Below are 14,743 nucleotides of genomic sequence, written 5' to 3' on the forward strand. Positions count from 1 at the left end.
CAGCTGTTCCATATAAAATGAAAGATACATCCGATTGCATTTGCCTCTGTGCTACAGGCACACGATTATGGTTCCGATGTTTTTAGTAAGTGAACTACATCAATAAGTCGATATACTGTAAATAAAATATCGCTTGTAATTCTTCCATCCCTAGCACAAACACAATCTTCCACCAATTGGGTGGCTAATACGCTTGGAAATGAGTGATTTGCTTTGTGTTGAAACTCCGGCCGCCCCCGAATGGCTGTCAAAGCTCGAGAGCCGCCGCGAATTGCTGAAGAAATCAAAGCTAGGCCATGAATCTGGAGCAGGCGCACCCTGCAATGTCTGCACACATTGTCCAGGCTTGGACTTGCATTTCTGGCGCAAGGTTCATATTTACAATTTTGTAATCAACCAACTAATTTATTTATAAATGCATTTCATCAATTGAAAAGGTGTGCAAAATTTGCAAGTGCCGCAGGGATGAACACATGGTAACCGATGAGGCAACGGGTTGGGCGCAATTCGAAATATTAGGCCAAATTCGAGCAAAGCCTGCATATATAAAAATCAAAGCTTTGGCCAGCCAGCCGGTGCAATTGGAGTGGGTACCGCCAAACACTGCACCTGACGTAGTCTCCGATTATATGCAAGCTCTGCTGGGCACTGCAAATGGTGTGCCAGTGCTGGGCAGCGACGCAGCTCAAAAGCGGAAACAGCAGCTAGAGTTTCAAGTGCCAGCGCATGACTTGGACGCAATGCTCTGCGATAACCTTACGGAGAATGAAGCGCAGCAGATGCAGCAATACGTACAGAAATTGCGCGAGCAATGCGTCGGTCAAGGCACAGTGGTTCGTGTTGGCAAACTTGTGCATGGGCTGGTGGAACACGTTCCACCCACTGCATCAACTTCCTTGTCACTGGGTGTGTCGCATGCTGCTGACGAGACTCTTAATAATCTGCTGTCCAACGTAAAATTAGCTGATGCCCTTTCGAGTCAACATCCGCCTCAGGCACAAACAAAACTATTTGTGGCATTCTCTGAACCTTTAACCGAATCGACGGCCGATTTTGATGAGCATGCGGCATTGACACCACAAACAAGGGAGAAACTGGTGGGCATTAGCAAACCTGCGCTACAAAGCCTGGTCACCCACGGTGTTATCTACGACAAAGTGTTAGCCGCTTTGAAGGTGAGTATTATTGCACATATTTATTTATTTTCGACTAATTCCATGTGTTGATTTGATAGGATAAGAATTTAAATATTACGAAGGATCCAGTCCTGGGTCCCATAGCAGAATTTCGCAAGGAGTACAGCAGCAATCCGCAGTTCATGGCCGAGATCAATACTATATGTGCGCAGCCATTGTTAGCAACACCTCTGAAGTCTCAACAAACGTTATCATCGGGAACACCATTCAATTCGCCATTGCCACTCAAAAATCCGGTACAGGCACGTTTTGGGGCACAAATGCGACAGGATACGCCCATACGTCGTGTCAAATTTGGCGGAGTTACCACCGTCGTCTATGATTGTGGACTACCCACGCATATTAACTACGATAAGGATCCCGTATTTGCGCAAATCGTGAATGCGGAGCCCTTGAAACAAGCACTAAATGATGTGCGTTCAGGACGAAAGCCCGAAAATGTGATCATCAACTCATCGCCGACACCCACTGCGAATCTGAACCAACTGGTGGGCTTGAATCCAACAAAAAAGACTCAAATCCAAGCTGTAGGTGTGGACAAACATATGCTGCACTCTGCCCTGGCCAACGCACCCTACTACGAACGTCTTTTTCAATCCCTGCAAGACAAGGGCATTAAACACGATAATTGCCAGCTTTTGACACCGATGAAGCAAATGCACGATTGGCTTCTCAACGACGAGGAACTGCTCGAAGATATAGAGAAGGTGTTTGCGGACATGGCTAACGCAGCCGGTGGCTCTGATGTGTCATACGGCACTAAACCTTACGGAGATCTGAGCAATTCGATCAGTAATGACTCCGGATTTCACTCGAAAGCATCGACGCCAGGCTATGGTAGCGAGGATGTCACTATTAACGCTGGTTTAGGTAAATTTGCCACAATTCCGGGCATCGAAGATATGAATATGTATCCAAATTGCGCGCCCATGTCGCAGCAGTTCCAACAACTTCAACTGGGCGAGGACAAGACAAGCAGAGGTATGTTGGGATATTTTACATTAGGAACTTATTTGTTTCATGCCAGGATTTTCTGTGTTTAGACACGCCAACCATGAGCTTACCCACAGTCAACTGTCGAGATTGTAATTTGCCGATCAAATTCGGTGAAGTGGCCGTCAAGGCTGAACGTGCTGGCAAGGACATTGCCTGGCACCCGGCTTGCTTCAAGTGCCACAATTGCCGCGAGCTTCTTGCCGACTTGGTTTATTTTTTCCACCACGGCCAGGTCTATTGTGGTCGTGACTTGGCCATTAAACTGAAGATTCCCCGCTGCAAAGCCTGTGACGAGCTGATCTTCACCAAGGAATACACTGCCGCCGAGGGTGCCACATTCCACATCAAGCATTTCTGCTGCTACCACTGCGACACACCCCTAGCCGGCCAGCAATACATTCCAGACGAGAAATCCAACATGCCCCTCTGCCTGCAATGCTACGACAAATTCTTTGCGGTCGCCTGCAAGCGCTGTCAACTACCCATTGGACCGACTGATCAGGGCGTGGCTTGGGGCGATATACATTGGCACGGGCAGTGCTTTATGTGCGCTGGCGCACAGTGCCAAAAATCGCTGATCGGAGGTCGATTCTGTGTGAAACAAGAGATGCCCTTTTGCAGTCCCGCTTGTGTGCGCAGCATTATTCAGCAGAAAATCTAAGTTCGGAGAACGGACAGTATTTAAAGTGATCGCACAAATATGCACATGCACAAATTAAATGCCTTTAATCTTAGCAGCTAATGGTCCCCCTTTTGGGTCTGAGCTGGTAGAGATAGTGAGTGCCTAAAAAAGTATTTTATAGATGTTTAATCATCGCAATGCCAAGTATTTTAATACGATAATCTACACTGACTTTTATAATACGCACTGCATTTTTAAAGGAACAAACATTCATATTTATACAAACGTTCTATGTATTTATATTTTTACAATAAACAGTTTTTAATCAAAAAATCTGTACGTAAATTTTTCAGTGCACCTAGAAAATCATAAAAATATAAAGTTTTTGTTTCTATTGATGGCATTTGTCAACAAAAGCTCTTCATCTGAAGCATATGATTGCTCACAGCATCGAAAATTTCCCGATTTTCATTGGACAAATGCTGACTAAATTCCCATAAAGAATGGAATGGAAAATATCAATCATTTTTGGGGTAAAACGCCTCAATTCTTAGATATCGACGTAAGCGCTAAAAATAAAAATTTTCCGGTATAGATTCTATTATAATTTGTTTTCTACATTACAACCAAAAAGAACTAGACCTCTGTAATTAGAAACACTCCATTTTAAATATTTTGAATGACGCACATCAGAGTTCGCCCCAAAAAATGACATCAACCGATTGTTATAAATGTTTTATCATCATGAGTTATACGTCTAGCCCGCCGCGCCTTAATTAATAGCGTTCAGTTGATCAGATTAGAATACACGTACTATACCTAGAAAATATTTAGTCCCAGAAAGTTGTATCCACTTCGTTACTGAATGATTACAAAAGACAAGTTTATGTTTGATTTTTTACGTATTTGATGGTAATTTTTATTGGTAGTTGCTTTTTATTAATTAATTATAATAATTCCATTTCTATATGTATGTATAAAGTTTATTTATTTTTTTTTTGCTGACATTTTGAGTTCTTTGCAAAAGCGAAAAGGAAGATAATCACATCATTTGCCAAATTGAAAAATAAGAGGACTCATTTTAAAGGATACTACTTTCCATAGATCTTTTTAAAATAGTTAGTTCCTCGCAAATGTCTGCAATTTGCTGAGTTCTTTCTTCACTAGGAATCCTTTGATGAAGTTCTAAAGTTATTTAGTGGCAAAAGGAGCGGCAACTCTGACCTATACTCCCTTCTATTGCGTTTGTTTATTTTTTTAAAATTAATTTTTTTGTTTCATACGCGATCCAAAAATTGGTTCACATTTATCAGTTTTCTATTGGGTTTTTTTATTTCAATATGATTCCTATAATTGTTTCGATTTATCATTAGTTTTTGATCTTAAATTAATACTAATTTGCTTTTGTTGCTTTTCTTGTTCAATATGTTTTAATTACATTGATACATAATATTATAAGTATGGTTTCTGGTTGTAAACATTTTCACATGATAGGATTTATAATGTGTGTTTGTGTGTGTGTGTGTGGGTGTTTGTTTAATGCATTTTTCTACAACAAAAACTATGCCTTAAAATAATACTTTAGTTACAAGTATATTTACTTGATTTGAAATAATTTTGTTCGAGTTATTTTTTTCGTTTTGTTTCTTCTAATTAAAAACAATCAACAAAAGGAATTCAAATTTAAATAAATTGGTTGTAACTAAGATGGGGAAAACGATAACTAAATATATGTAGGTCTAAACTTAGGAGAGCATAAAAACATTAATTACAAAGCGGCATGGCAACACTGGTACGCAGGGTAATGGTGTTGTCACGCGTGGCGTGCTGCGAGTCTTGAGTCGCGCGTTATTGGAAAATCTAAAAGCATAAACTAAATCCATGTGTTTGCGGGTGTGGCCAGGTCCTCCCCAATCCAAAATCCCGCCTATTGTTACACACATCTTAAAGCTATACACAAAAATGTTAAGTTAGTGTATTTAGTTTCTTAGTATCTCTTCATTTTTTTTTTTTTCATTTTTTAAATCTTCTTTAAGCGAAACGCTCTTTTGTCGTACAGTCCAGCAGGAATATCGCATATCCATTGAGGTGTTGCGGGGCTTACAAATAGGATCAGGTCAAACGGTCTAACAGTCAAACCGAAGCTTTTTGCTTCTGCCAACTTGTAGAGAGCAGGACGCTAACGCCTAAAGTGTAAGCCGACAAATAAACTTATATGCATTTTCGAGTTGATTTCTAGCCAGGCCGGCTATCAATTTCACAAAACTGTCTCGCCCCTCCCTCTGGCTGCGTTCCTCTTCAGTCGCTCGCTCATCCAACGGCCGTCAACAGTTCGTATAGACGCCTTGGGTGTAGTACAGCTCCGTTATGCGTTCCGGTAGTGTGCTATACAGGTTGGTGATCAAATCGAGCGGTAGACGTGACCACGCCTCTCGAATGCGAAATATCAAGTCGTCCTTGCGTGAAAATTTGCGACCGCCGTCGAAGACCTCGCGTATAAGCCAGCCCCAAATATTCTCCATGATGTTAAGGTCGTGCGCAATCGTTGGCCATTTCTGCGTCTTTAGGCCCTCGGCATTGAGCAGATCCTGGGCGGTAGGCAGCGCATGTGACATCCAATTGTAATCCTGCACAATGAAATCAGTGTTGCCGCCCAGCTTGCTAATAATGTTGGGTCGCTCGCGCATAATAACTTCGATGCAGGATTCAGGTCGTTGCTTAGCCGTGGAGACCTCCAGATGCAAGGCGCCACCAATGCAGATCATCAGATAAATGTAGACAGAGTTACCGCGCGGTCTCTGGGAGAGCGTGCGTTCATAATTGCGCAGATCGTGGAAGTAGTAGGAGAAGCCATCGGGTCCGTCCAAATTGAAGCGACGTTCGTCGTGGAATATGACGCGACGCCAGTGCTCCTCGCTCCAAACAATATACGTGTTAGCAAAGTTCAGTCGCTCAGATTGATTGTGGTGCGAGAGTACGGGCTCCGTCTTCAGTTTCTTGGCACAATTCGCAGAGTTGGAGGAAGATGATGATGATGACGACGAGGATGACGACGACGACGATGAAGATGACGACGAGGATGGCGTGCAGGTTCCTGTGGCTGCGCCAGTAGCTGCGCTCGCGTTTGCCGACGCTCGTAGCAGTGCGTTTGCAGCTGCCGCTATATTGGTGCTGCTATTGGCGACCGCCATGTGCGAGGCACGTGGTATGGTGGTGGGCGATATGCTCGAACTATTTGACTGCTGGGTGGGCGCATGACTGGACGCCGTGCCCCCTGTGCTCGAGCTAGCTGCTGAGAAATTGGAGTTCTGGTTAAGAGCGTGCACGGGCACATGGCCCTGCACCTGCTGCTGCTGCTGCTGTTGATGCGAATGCTGATGTGATTGGCTCTTGTGTGGATTGGTGTGCGTGTGGGCAGCAACATGTGTGACCGCCGTTAGCTGCGGAGGCGGCTGCTGTTGATGCTGCTGATAGTATGGATGGTGATGATGGTAGCTGATGTGCTGTTGATGCTGGTGAATTGTTGGTTGCTTCAGCTGCAGCTGCTTCAGCTGTGTCTGCGACTGGGCGAGCAATTGTTGTTGCTGTGCATGTGCAGCCGCTGCTGCCGAAGTTGTTGTGGCTGGCGCCTGCTGCGCATAGCTGCCAGGATGCTTTAGATAGTAGTGCAGGGCCATTAAGTTATTGGCACTATTAGTGGTGCCTGTCGCTGTCAGGGCGCTCGATACAGCGGGCATGGCTGCCCCACCGCCGCTCACGAGCTGCACTGTGGCGGCGGCCCCCGAATGAGCGTGGGCGTGGCTGTGTCCATGGCCATGTGCGGCCGCTGCTGCAGCAGCAGCTGCTCCTATGGCGCCTGCACTGGCGGCCAGTTGAGCGGCTGCTTTTGGATCATAAATGAGCTTGTTGAAATTCTGCAAGTCATCAGGACTGAGCACTAGCGTTTTCATTTGGAGTGTGTGTTTGTTGTTTGTTTGTCCTTAATATGGATGCGATTGCACTTTTTTAATAAAAATTATTTTGATTATTTGGAGTGCAGTTGCTTTGCCGTTTCTGCTGCTCTTTCAAAATCGATGACGAGCTTGCGTTGCATATATGTATGTATTTCTGCTTCTGTTTTCTGAGCGCGATGTGGTAACTCGCTCAACAAGTAGTGGCCTCCAAACTCGCTGTTCTGCTCAGCAACGCTCAGTATTGACCAGCTTTCAGCTCACTCGTTCGCTCACAAGCGTTTCGCAAATTCAGCTGTTGTTGCTGCTGCTCGAATTTGGCTTTTTGTCGTTGATTACGCACGCGTACGCGTACACGCACACGCACTTTCACGAACACGACTGCTGCCTCGCGACTGATGGAGACGACGACGACGACGAAAACGATAGCGACAACGACGACTGGCAGTGATTTCCAAATTCGATGTGCGTCCAAATTGTATTAACGGCTGTTAAGCAACAGACAGCACAGCAACCTGTCTCGCATGCGCACTCTCAGCTTACACCTTCGTTATCAACGAACGAGCGAGCGAGCGAGCCAACGTACGAACGTCGACTCCAAAAGGGCTGAGATCTGATGATGGCGATGGATTGAATTCAAGCAGTGCGACGACGTTTTCAACAACTCGCCTTGGTTGCCTGTCTGCCTGACTGCCTGTTTGTTGGCGTTTCGTTGTTGTTTCTGATTGCAAAACTCTCTGCGACGTCGTAAAAAGATGTCGGTTTACTTTCCCACCGTTTGTTGACGGGCACGTACGTGCGAGTATCAGTGTGTGTATGCGTGTGTGTGTGTGTGTGTATGTTTGCGAGTATGCTTGTATGGGTACGAGTGCGAGTGCGCTGCTGGCTCTTCCAATACGTTATCCTCTTTTGTTGAAGTGGTTTTTCTTGTCGCTGTCGCTGCAGTCAGTCGCCGCTGTTGGTTTCTGTGCAAATGTTTCCTTGTTTCTTTATTCTGCGTGCCGCTGTTGCTGTGGTTGTTGTTGTTGTTTCTGCTGCTGCTGCTGTGGCTTTTGTTGTTGCTTCGGCTTTTAGGTATTCATTCGTCGTCGACGTCGATTTACCTGGAATAAAATAAAGCAGGTATGTGAAAAAGAGTCTTGTTTCACACTTTGCATTGTGTTTTTCAGACACACACACACACACACATATATATACAAATCCGTCCCTACGTCACAAATACATATGCAGCCCAAGTACAATATATTGCTTATACTTTAGACTTGCATGCAATGAATATTCGTGTGTGTGTGTGCATGTGCTTCGGTGTGTGTGTGTGTGTTAACTCCAATACTCAAACATGTATTCAATATTTTTTTTTTGGTGAAATCAACACAATTTGCTGGCCGCCGCCTCGCACTAAGATCGTCCACAACAATTTCTGAACATCTGTTCGAGCGACTCAGATTTCAAGTCCCTGGCAAAAGTAAATAAAAGGAAGGTCTGCTGTACCAGTTGCCAGTCGCTTCAGTCCTCGTTTGTATGTCGTTGCATTTTTGTCTTCTCTTCAATAATGAGAGCACACACAAGTGCAGCCGTTTTATATATGTTTATATATCATACATATATGTGTGCACACACACATATATTCATAAAAACATACATATAAATTTTGGAAATTTCGGCATTTTGATGTTTTTGCAATTTTCACTTGCATGTAGTGCAAATTTTCTGTTATTTTATTTTTTGTGTGCCTGCTTGTTATTGCCTGACACTTTGGGCTTTCTGCTTGGTGTTCCCATTAGCGACCGGGAATGTTTATAAGGAGGAAACAAGTGGCCGAAATTAAAGATGCATGTGTGTAGAATAAAATATATACGAATATGTACATACTACATGCGAGTACATACAATAAGTACACATAAGGAGGTATATAAATGCATGCACAGGTGCAGCAGCGACTGGGATAAGGCAGATGCTAGAATATCTGCAATAATAAAATACATAATAGAAATATCAACAAACGCGCTGTCTTTGGATTAGAATTAAGAACGATGTTTACATCCTGAACGAAACTGTTCTTAAAAGCAGGGAAAAAATGATAACGATACAGAGAAGAGTCATCAATAATAAATGAATCATAAAATTAAAAATAAATCATTTACTTTACTTTTATGGTTTCGAAATTATAGCTGTATAACGTACTCGTTTTAAATATTTTTGCAAAAAAGTCTCTAGTCTAGATAAATAAATAATATAAATTTAAAAATTGCACCTATTGTTTTTTTTATTGAAACAGGCTTGAACCTATTAGAGTTGACCTGCCATATACAAAATCTACACATGCATAGAACCACAATGGCAACTTCGTTACCCCCTACTTATATGATATCTTCTCCACTCCTTTTATACACAATTGAACTGTCAAGGAACTCCTATGTTTCAACGACCCTATAAATTCGAATTTCATGCAATCTTGTTCTCAGGTTTATCATTTTGACCTTATTTGATATAAATGTAGGGTTGATGACCGCCTTTCGGGATAAGAATCAAATATTTACTGGTTCGATAAAGAGTGTTTTTATTCAACGTCAATAATTAACAACCAGATATCTTGGAGTGCATTTGCTTAAAAAACTTTTAAAAATTTGTGTTTTGTTTCAGGGATTGGGTATTTAAGAGTTGAGCCCATTCATTCAATATTCCTTTCTTGTTTATTTTAAAAATGTGTTTAAGGTTCTTCAGTTTTAAGGTGATTTGTAATGTTTTCAGAACATAGATTTGTATGATTACCATCAAAATTGTTGGATAACACACAGAACAGATAGTCACGATTTTAAGAACCAATATGAAATTTAGTTGGTAACTCAAAAAAATACTGGTATCTATTATTTCTCAGAAATATATTCGGAAACAATCACAATAAGCACGTACGGTCGGCGATGCTTTCAGTTCAGAAACTAGGAACGTACGGGTACACCCTTTGCGAAGAGTATTTCGTCTAATCTATGCGATAAAAACCTGTTCAATTAAGACTAAGAAAACGTTAAATTAGAAAATTGTACGCATTTCTCCTGTCGGTTGAAAGTAATAATTAAATTTCATATATGTATCTAAAGTCTGCACAACGGGGATGAAAACCAGTTTGACTAAGCAAGGGAAGAAAGCTGCCGGGCATTTGCCTGTTTGAGAGCTTGAGTTTGTGTGTATGTGTGTGCGTCTGTATCTGGCGGGTTGTTGTTGTTCCTGTGCGGATGTCAACTGAAGGACTGCTGCCGCTGTTGCTGCTGTTGCTGCTGCTGCTGCAGCGGCAAAGTCGGTCGATTTCAATCGAAGGGAGTGCAGCAGCTGGGGGCAAAAGTTACATGGGGACGGTCATCGGGTCGAAAGTTCAGTTTCAACGCATTTGATTAAAATGGCAGGCTGAAATATTGTGCAGACAGGAAAAGTAAATAGATACGCAACTACATATATATATATAAGGTGTATATGTATGTAGTTACATACTTCTATACATATATACCAAGTATGTATGTTTAGATACGTAATTGTTTAATTGCTTCTCAGTCGCAGTATTTTATTATGGCTTGCTTTTAAAAGCTTTCAAAAGATTTACACACGTATGAATGTACACATCTACATACATGTGTATGTATGTATGCAGGGCGTACATATGTTTCTGTAGGTATGCGTCTATATACGAGCAAGTGTGCAGTGACTCTTAGCTTATTTGTAGCAGTTAACAATTGCAAATTGCAAACATGTAAGGGCTATAAAACAAATTTTCGAACAATTACACCCCATGTGGGAAATTCATAAACTAATGATGATTTAAGGTACAAAATTGCAATGAGTATTTTTTACCTAGTGGTTTGGTATATTGTTCTCCATGAAGGAATCAGAAGCACTCTATTTCAACTTCATTAGGATTATAGAAAACCACAACTAACTTGACTTTTAAAATGGAATATAGAGTTCTAATTTATAGTATTGTCAGGTGTTTGAAATTAACAGGAAATAGCTTATTTACCACCACTAAAAATATATAGTATTATTTAATATTAAGAACTGAAAACAAATTCAAAAGCTGATACTGAATGTCTCCAATTGATTGTTTTGGGGTATCTTTATTAGCATTTGTGTTTATTTTATGAATTTTAATTACTTATAGAATGTGTTTGCCAGATAACGTATCAGGGTTTCTTAATCTTTTTGAAAGTAATATACTATATTTATTTTTATCAGTTCCTCAATAAATTAATTTGAATTTAGGATATGATTTCTCTAAACTGGTATAGCTAAAAAAGGATAGCTTACTTTTTTTTTACCGTTTTTTCTTCTTAATTTTGCCGAAATTTTTTCAATCTGAACCCACTATAGCCGGATCATTAAATGGCATATCGTCGAGTTGTGTTTTGTTTCCCACCAGAATACCCTAGGATTATGCATAACAAAAGTCAGGCATCATGGCCTGCACACAAAAGGAATAACACCAGAAGCCATAAATGAATAGTCATGTGCACGACCATATGTACTTAATGGCAATTAAAATTAAATCAAGTAAGTTCAGTTAAGTCTCTCGTATGGCATTTAATCAAATAGGCTTGTTCTTGAGAACGGTTTTGGTTTAACTGATAAGTTTCACACTCATATATTTCCAGTAATAGTTAGTTCATGTTTTCAGTTATTGGTATGATTCACTCTTTCATATAACGTGTGCGTTGGCCAGATACCAAGTATTTCCCCCTCATACCAGATGGTTGGGTTTTACACTGTATGTACAATGGTAGAAACACATACAAAAAGACAAAAATCTTATTGTATATAACATAGACAGACACAATCATACATATTTTAATCATTGTTTTTGTAGCCCTTATTTTTTATTTTTTTTTTTTTGGCAAAACCGTAATTCGTGGCAATACATTGCAGGGCCTACACATAACGTTTTTGGTTAAAACGCACAAATGGAATTCGTGAAATATTTTAAGCATTACGCGTTGCGGGAGGGGATTGAACCGATGCCCGAAGTGCGTTGCATTTACGTTGTTTTTTACGGCGTCGCGTTCGCGCTGCACTCGCCCGTTACATATGCAATCGAACATATGTACATATGTATGCATGTATGTACGTATGTCTTTTACATAGATGCATGCGGATACATACATCTATGTATGTACGTATGTAAATATCCAAAAATATAAACGAACCCATCGACCGTCCTCTGTACGTAATAAAATCCCTTGCGCTGCATTCAGTAGCGTAGGCAGCGCAGTAGCAGCGCAGCACATGCTTCTTATTTATAAATTGAGCCTGCCCTTATGTGCTCAACTCTGTTATATACAAGCTCAATACATAAATACATATAAATGCTGTCTCTTTGTACGAACGTGCGTGCATATTTACGTTCGTTTGTATGTATTTGTATGCGCGTGTGTGATGCCATCGTTGAAAATTGCTATTGCTTGTGCTTGCGAACAACGGGACGATCTGATACGAAGTGCTTCTTTTTTTCAGTTAATTCTTTATACATATGTATATCAATTTCGTTTTTTTCTCGTTTATTTTTTTTTTCACGGAAAAAATATGGCCACATTTTTTAAATTTATATTTTCAATTTATCTGCTTTTTCACATTATTCACATATGGACATACACTCACACACATAGTCACGAACAGACTCGTGATATTTTCGATTTTTAAATTAAATAAGTATTTGCAGAACGTCGTCCATTATGCTGACTGGCCGATTGGAGCATACGATTGCGTTTTGTTGGTGCGTGATTACGCCATTTTCTTTACTATCGCACGCCCATTCCAAAATTACCTTTTTCTTTATATTGATTGCGTTTTGCGTTTCTTCTAACACGAACACGAACACACCACGTTACTTATTGTAGTTCTAAACGGTTATATTTATTTCTAAACTCTATTAAATTAAATTTTTAAAATCCATTACTTGTAATTTTCGAAGTTTTCACTAGCGCTGTGTAGTCCATGAACAACGTGGTTCAATTGACTGACTCTTTCAGACGAACTAGCAAGCCATGTCTTTTGTTCCGTAAGTTCCGATGATGCTTGCGAGTCTCTTATCGATAGTAGCACCTTCCTATCACGAAACACAGCTGTTACCTGCATATCCTATAGCAACCCAGATTAAATACAAAAGAACCTACATAAATAAAAATTTGTATATGAACGAAAAATGCATTAATTTCTTGCAGCTGCAGACATTTTATTTTTTCTGCCAATAGCATTTCTTTGTTGCCCCACCATTATGAATTTGGTTGCCACTAATTAGATTTGTAACCATAGGCTGATAATGATGTCATCCACATTATTTTCACACAAAAGTAAATTTCACCTTTAAATGTGCAAAAATATCAATGCATATGTATATTTGTTTTTGTTCTCCCTCTTTGAGCATACATATTTTAATTGTATATAGCTGTGCATAATATACCCTAGAAATAAATACGCCACTCTGAACTTAATATAGCGCAAGCTCCTGCAACAGGCACTTAATCAGTTGGATTTTGTATGACAATCAGGATAAAGTCCTTGTCGGGAGCTACCATAATTTCATGTTTTTTTGAACGTACTCTAAGGAATGTGAGATCGTTAGACGGATCGAGATCGCGGACAACGCTGCGCGCTTTATCCGCTAGCTGATTCATGAGCCCCGCGTACTGCACGGTCGTCGTGTTGTCCAGCGTAGATTTGACCGGAATACCTGAGAAAACATGTGAATAATGTCAATGTGGCAACTAAAAACACAAAATGTACCTTTACCTTCATTGTTCACAACAATTGTTCCAACCACGCCTTTGTGGGACTGGATTCGCTTTAAAGTTTCCTCGACTTCTTGAGACTGTAATGCACCATATGATACGCAAAAAGCTTAAATATAAACGATTTTCTATATATTGCTTACCATTTCACAGGAATAAAGCTAAATGTTTGACCAAAAAATCAATAAGAGTTTGTACATATGTACATATATAATTGTAAACACGCACGAGTTGCCACCTAATTTGGGGTTGCCATGACGATTAAAAACCATAGCAGCACTGAGTTTAGTATTTAGTATTTGTGATTGGAAGCTTTTAAGTTAGAATTTGAAAATATTATTGAAGTTCTGTTTCTGAAACGAAAATGTAATACCCGTATGATGAACATGATGAACATAATATCGAAGAAAAACTAAACTATGCATTAAGCTTGTAATAAAAGAAGTACTGAATGTTTACTTAATGTATGGGAACATGAATATATACTAGATTCTCTGACCAACTAACCTATAAAACAACAGTTACCAAGGAAATCACCGCATTGCTCAGCAAAATAAAAAAGTGTAGCAGAGGCAGGGATACTTATTGTAGTTTCTGGTTAATAAGACCATTAATTTGAAAATGTCAATGTTTAAAAGTTCACCAGAAAAGGTAATATATTTAATTACGAGTATACATTTTCTAATTTATGAGATATACAAATGCTGCAGTCTCCCCGGACACTGACATATGTGGAAGAAGCTTTCCGCTTGATACAAGAAAAGCCCAACGTTCGAGACATAGTTATATTGAATGATCTTGGACATCCGGTAAAGAGTACCATGAGTAATTCAGCATCCGTGGAGTTCGCGGGACTGGTCCAAACCTTACGAGGAAGAATAGACCGTGGTATGCAAAAAATTGATCCTACTGATGAACTATTAATGCTGCGAATTCGTACAAAATTTCATGAAATACTTGTAACGCCAGATGCAAAAATAACAGTCATAGTCGTACAAAGCGCCGACGATAAGTTTGAAAACGAGTTGTTTTAAAATATTTGCAACCTACCTCAAATTGCTATTTAAGATTGTACAAATTAAATAAAACAAATGACTGTGTTACATATAAATATACAATTGCACGGAAATTTTTTATCCCAATATGGCTCTAAACTATTGCCCGGTGGTATGCGATTCGATAGGAGCAGAGCAATCGAGTGAGTTACCG

The 14,743-nt window shown here is 40.3% G+C and overlaps 4 protein-coding genes across 6 annotated transcripts; 2 read left to right on the top strand and 2 right to left on the bottom strand.

Moving 5' to 3' along the window:
• The first annotated feature begins 66 nt into the window (after positions 1–66).
• LOC115627806 lies at positions 67–3,104 on the top strand. The gene is made up of 5 exons (XM_030523639.1): positions 67–85; positions 155–370; positions 438–1,175; positions 1,235–2,177; positions 2,240–3,104. The coding sequence occupies exons 1-5, from the start codon at positions 68–70 to the stop codon at positions 2,851–2,853; spliced, it is 2,529 nt and encodes an 842-aa protein (XP_030379499.1). The 5' UTR covers position 67; the 3' UTR covers positions 2,854–3,104.
• A 681-nt stretch (positions 3,105–3,785) lies between these two features.
• Positions 3,786–12,725, bottom strand: LOC115628381 (uncharacterized protein DDB_G0271670). 3 transcript variants are annotated; one of them, XM_030524482.1, is made up of 2 exons: positions 12,703–12,725; positions 3,786–7,867 (listed from the first exon to the last, which is right to left on the bottom strand). In XM_030524482.1, the coding sequence occupies exon 2, from the start codon at positions 6,762–6,764 to the stop codon at positions 5,139–5,141; it is 1,626 nt and encodes a 541-aa protein (XP_030380342.1). In that variant the 5' UTR covers positions 6,765–7,867; positions 12,703–12,725; the 3' UTR covers positions 3,786–5,138. The 3 variants fall into 3 exon arrangements, with proteins under 3 accessions (XP_030380342.1, XP_030380326.1, XP_030380333.1); XM_030524466.1 differs by lacking the exon at positions 12,703–12,725 and adding an exon at positions 12,571–12,684; XM_030524473.1 differs by lacking the exon at positions 12,703–12,725 and adding an exon at positions 12,150–12,189.
• Positions 12,726–13,108: 383 nt separating this feature from the next.
• Positions 13,109–13,801, bottom strand: LOC115634015 (dynein light chain roadblock-type 2). Its single transcript, XM_030531541.1, has 3 exons — positions 13,678–13,801; positions 13,536–13,614; positions 13,109–13,476 (listed from the first exon to the last, which is right to left on the bottom strand). Exons 1-3 carry the CDS (start codon positions 13,678–13,680, stop codon positions 13,265–13,267), a joined length of 294 nt encoding a protein of 97 aa, XP_030387401.1. The 5' UTR covers positions 13,681–13,801; the 3' UTR covers positions 13,109–13,264.
• Positions 13,802–14,235: 434 nt separating this feature from the next.
• Positions 14,236–14,568, top strand: LOC115630259 (dynein light chain roadblock-type 2). The gene has a single exon (XM_030526831.1). The coding sequence runs from the start codon at positions 14,236–14,238 to the stop codon at positions 14,566–14,568; it is 333 nt and encodes a 110-aa protein (XP_030382691.1).
• Positions 14,569–14,743: the final 175 nt, after the last annotated feature.

The sequence above is a fragment of the Scaptodrosophila lebanonensis genome, unplaced genomic scaffold (genome assembly GCF_003285725.1).
Source record: "Scaptodrosophila lebanonensis strain 11010-0011.00,11010-0021.00 unplaced genomic scaffold, SlebRS2 tig00000001-arrow-pilon, whole genome shotgun sequence".
Classification (NCBI taxonomy): Eukaryota; Metazoa; Arthropoda; class Insecta; order Diptera; family Drosophilidae; genus Scaptodrosophila; species Scaptodrosophila lebanonensis.

Bases quoted from the DNA above. Each gene is read 5' to 3' on its own strand.
- LOC115627806 (XM_030523639.1), top strand. The intron at 371-437 runs GTTCATATTTAC...TCAATTGAAAAG, and splicing joins ACTTGCATTTCTGGCGCAAG to GTGTGCAAAATTTGCAAGTG. The intron at 2,178-2,239 runs GTATGTTGGGAT...TTCTGTGTTTAG, and splicing joins CGAGGACAAGACAAGCAGAG to ACACGCCAACCATGAGCTTA.
- LOC115628381 (XM_030524482.1), bottom strand. From the start codon at position 6,764: ATGAAAACGCTAGTGCTCAGTCCTGATGACTTGCAGAATTTCAACAAG.
- LOC115634015 (XM_030531541.1), bottom strand. The intron at 13,477-13,535 runs GTAAAGGTACAT...ATGTTTTCTCAG, and splicing joins AATTGTTGTGAACAATGAAG to GTATTCCGGTCAAATCTACG.
- LOC115630259 (XM_030526831.1), top strand. From the start codon at position 14,236: ATGCTGCAGTCTCCCCGGACACTGACATATGTGGAAGAAGCTTTCCGC.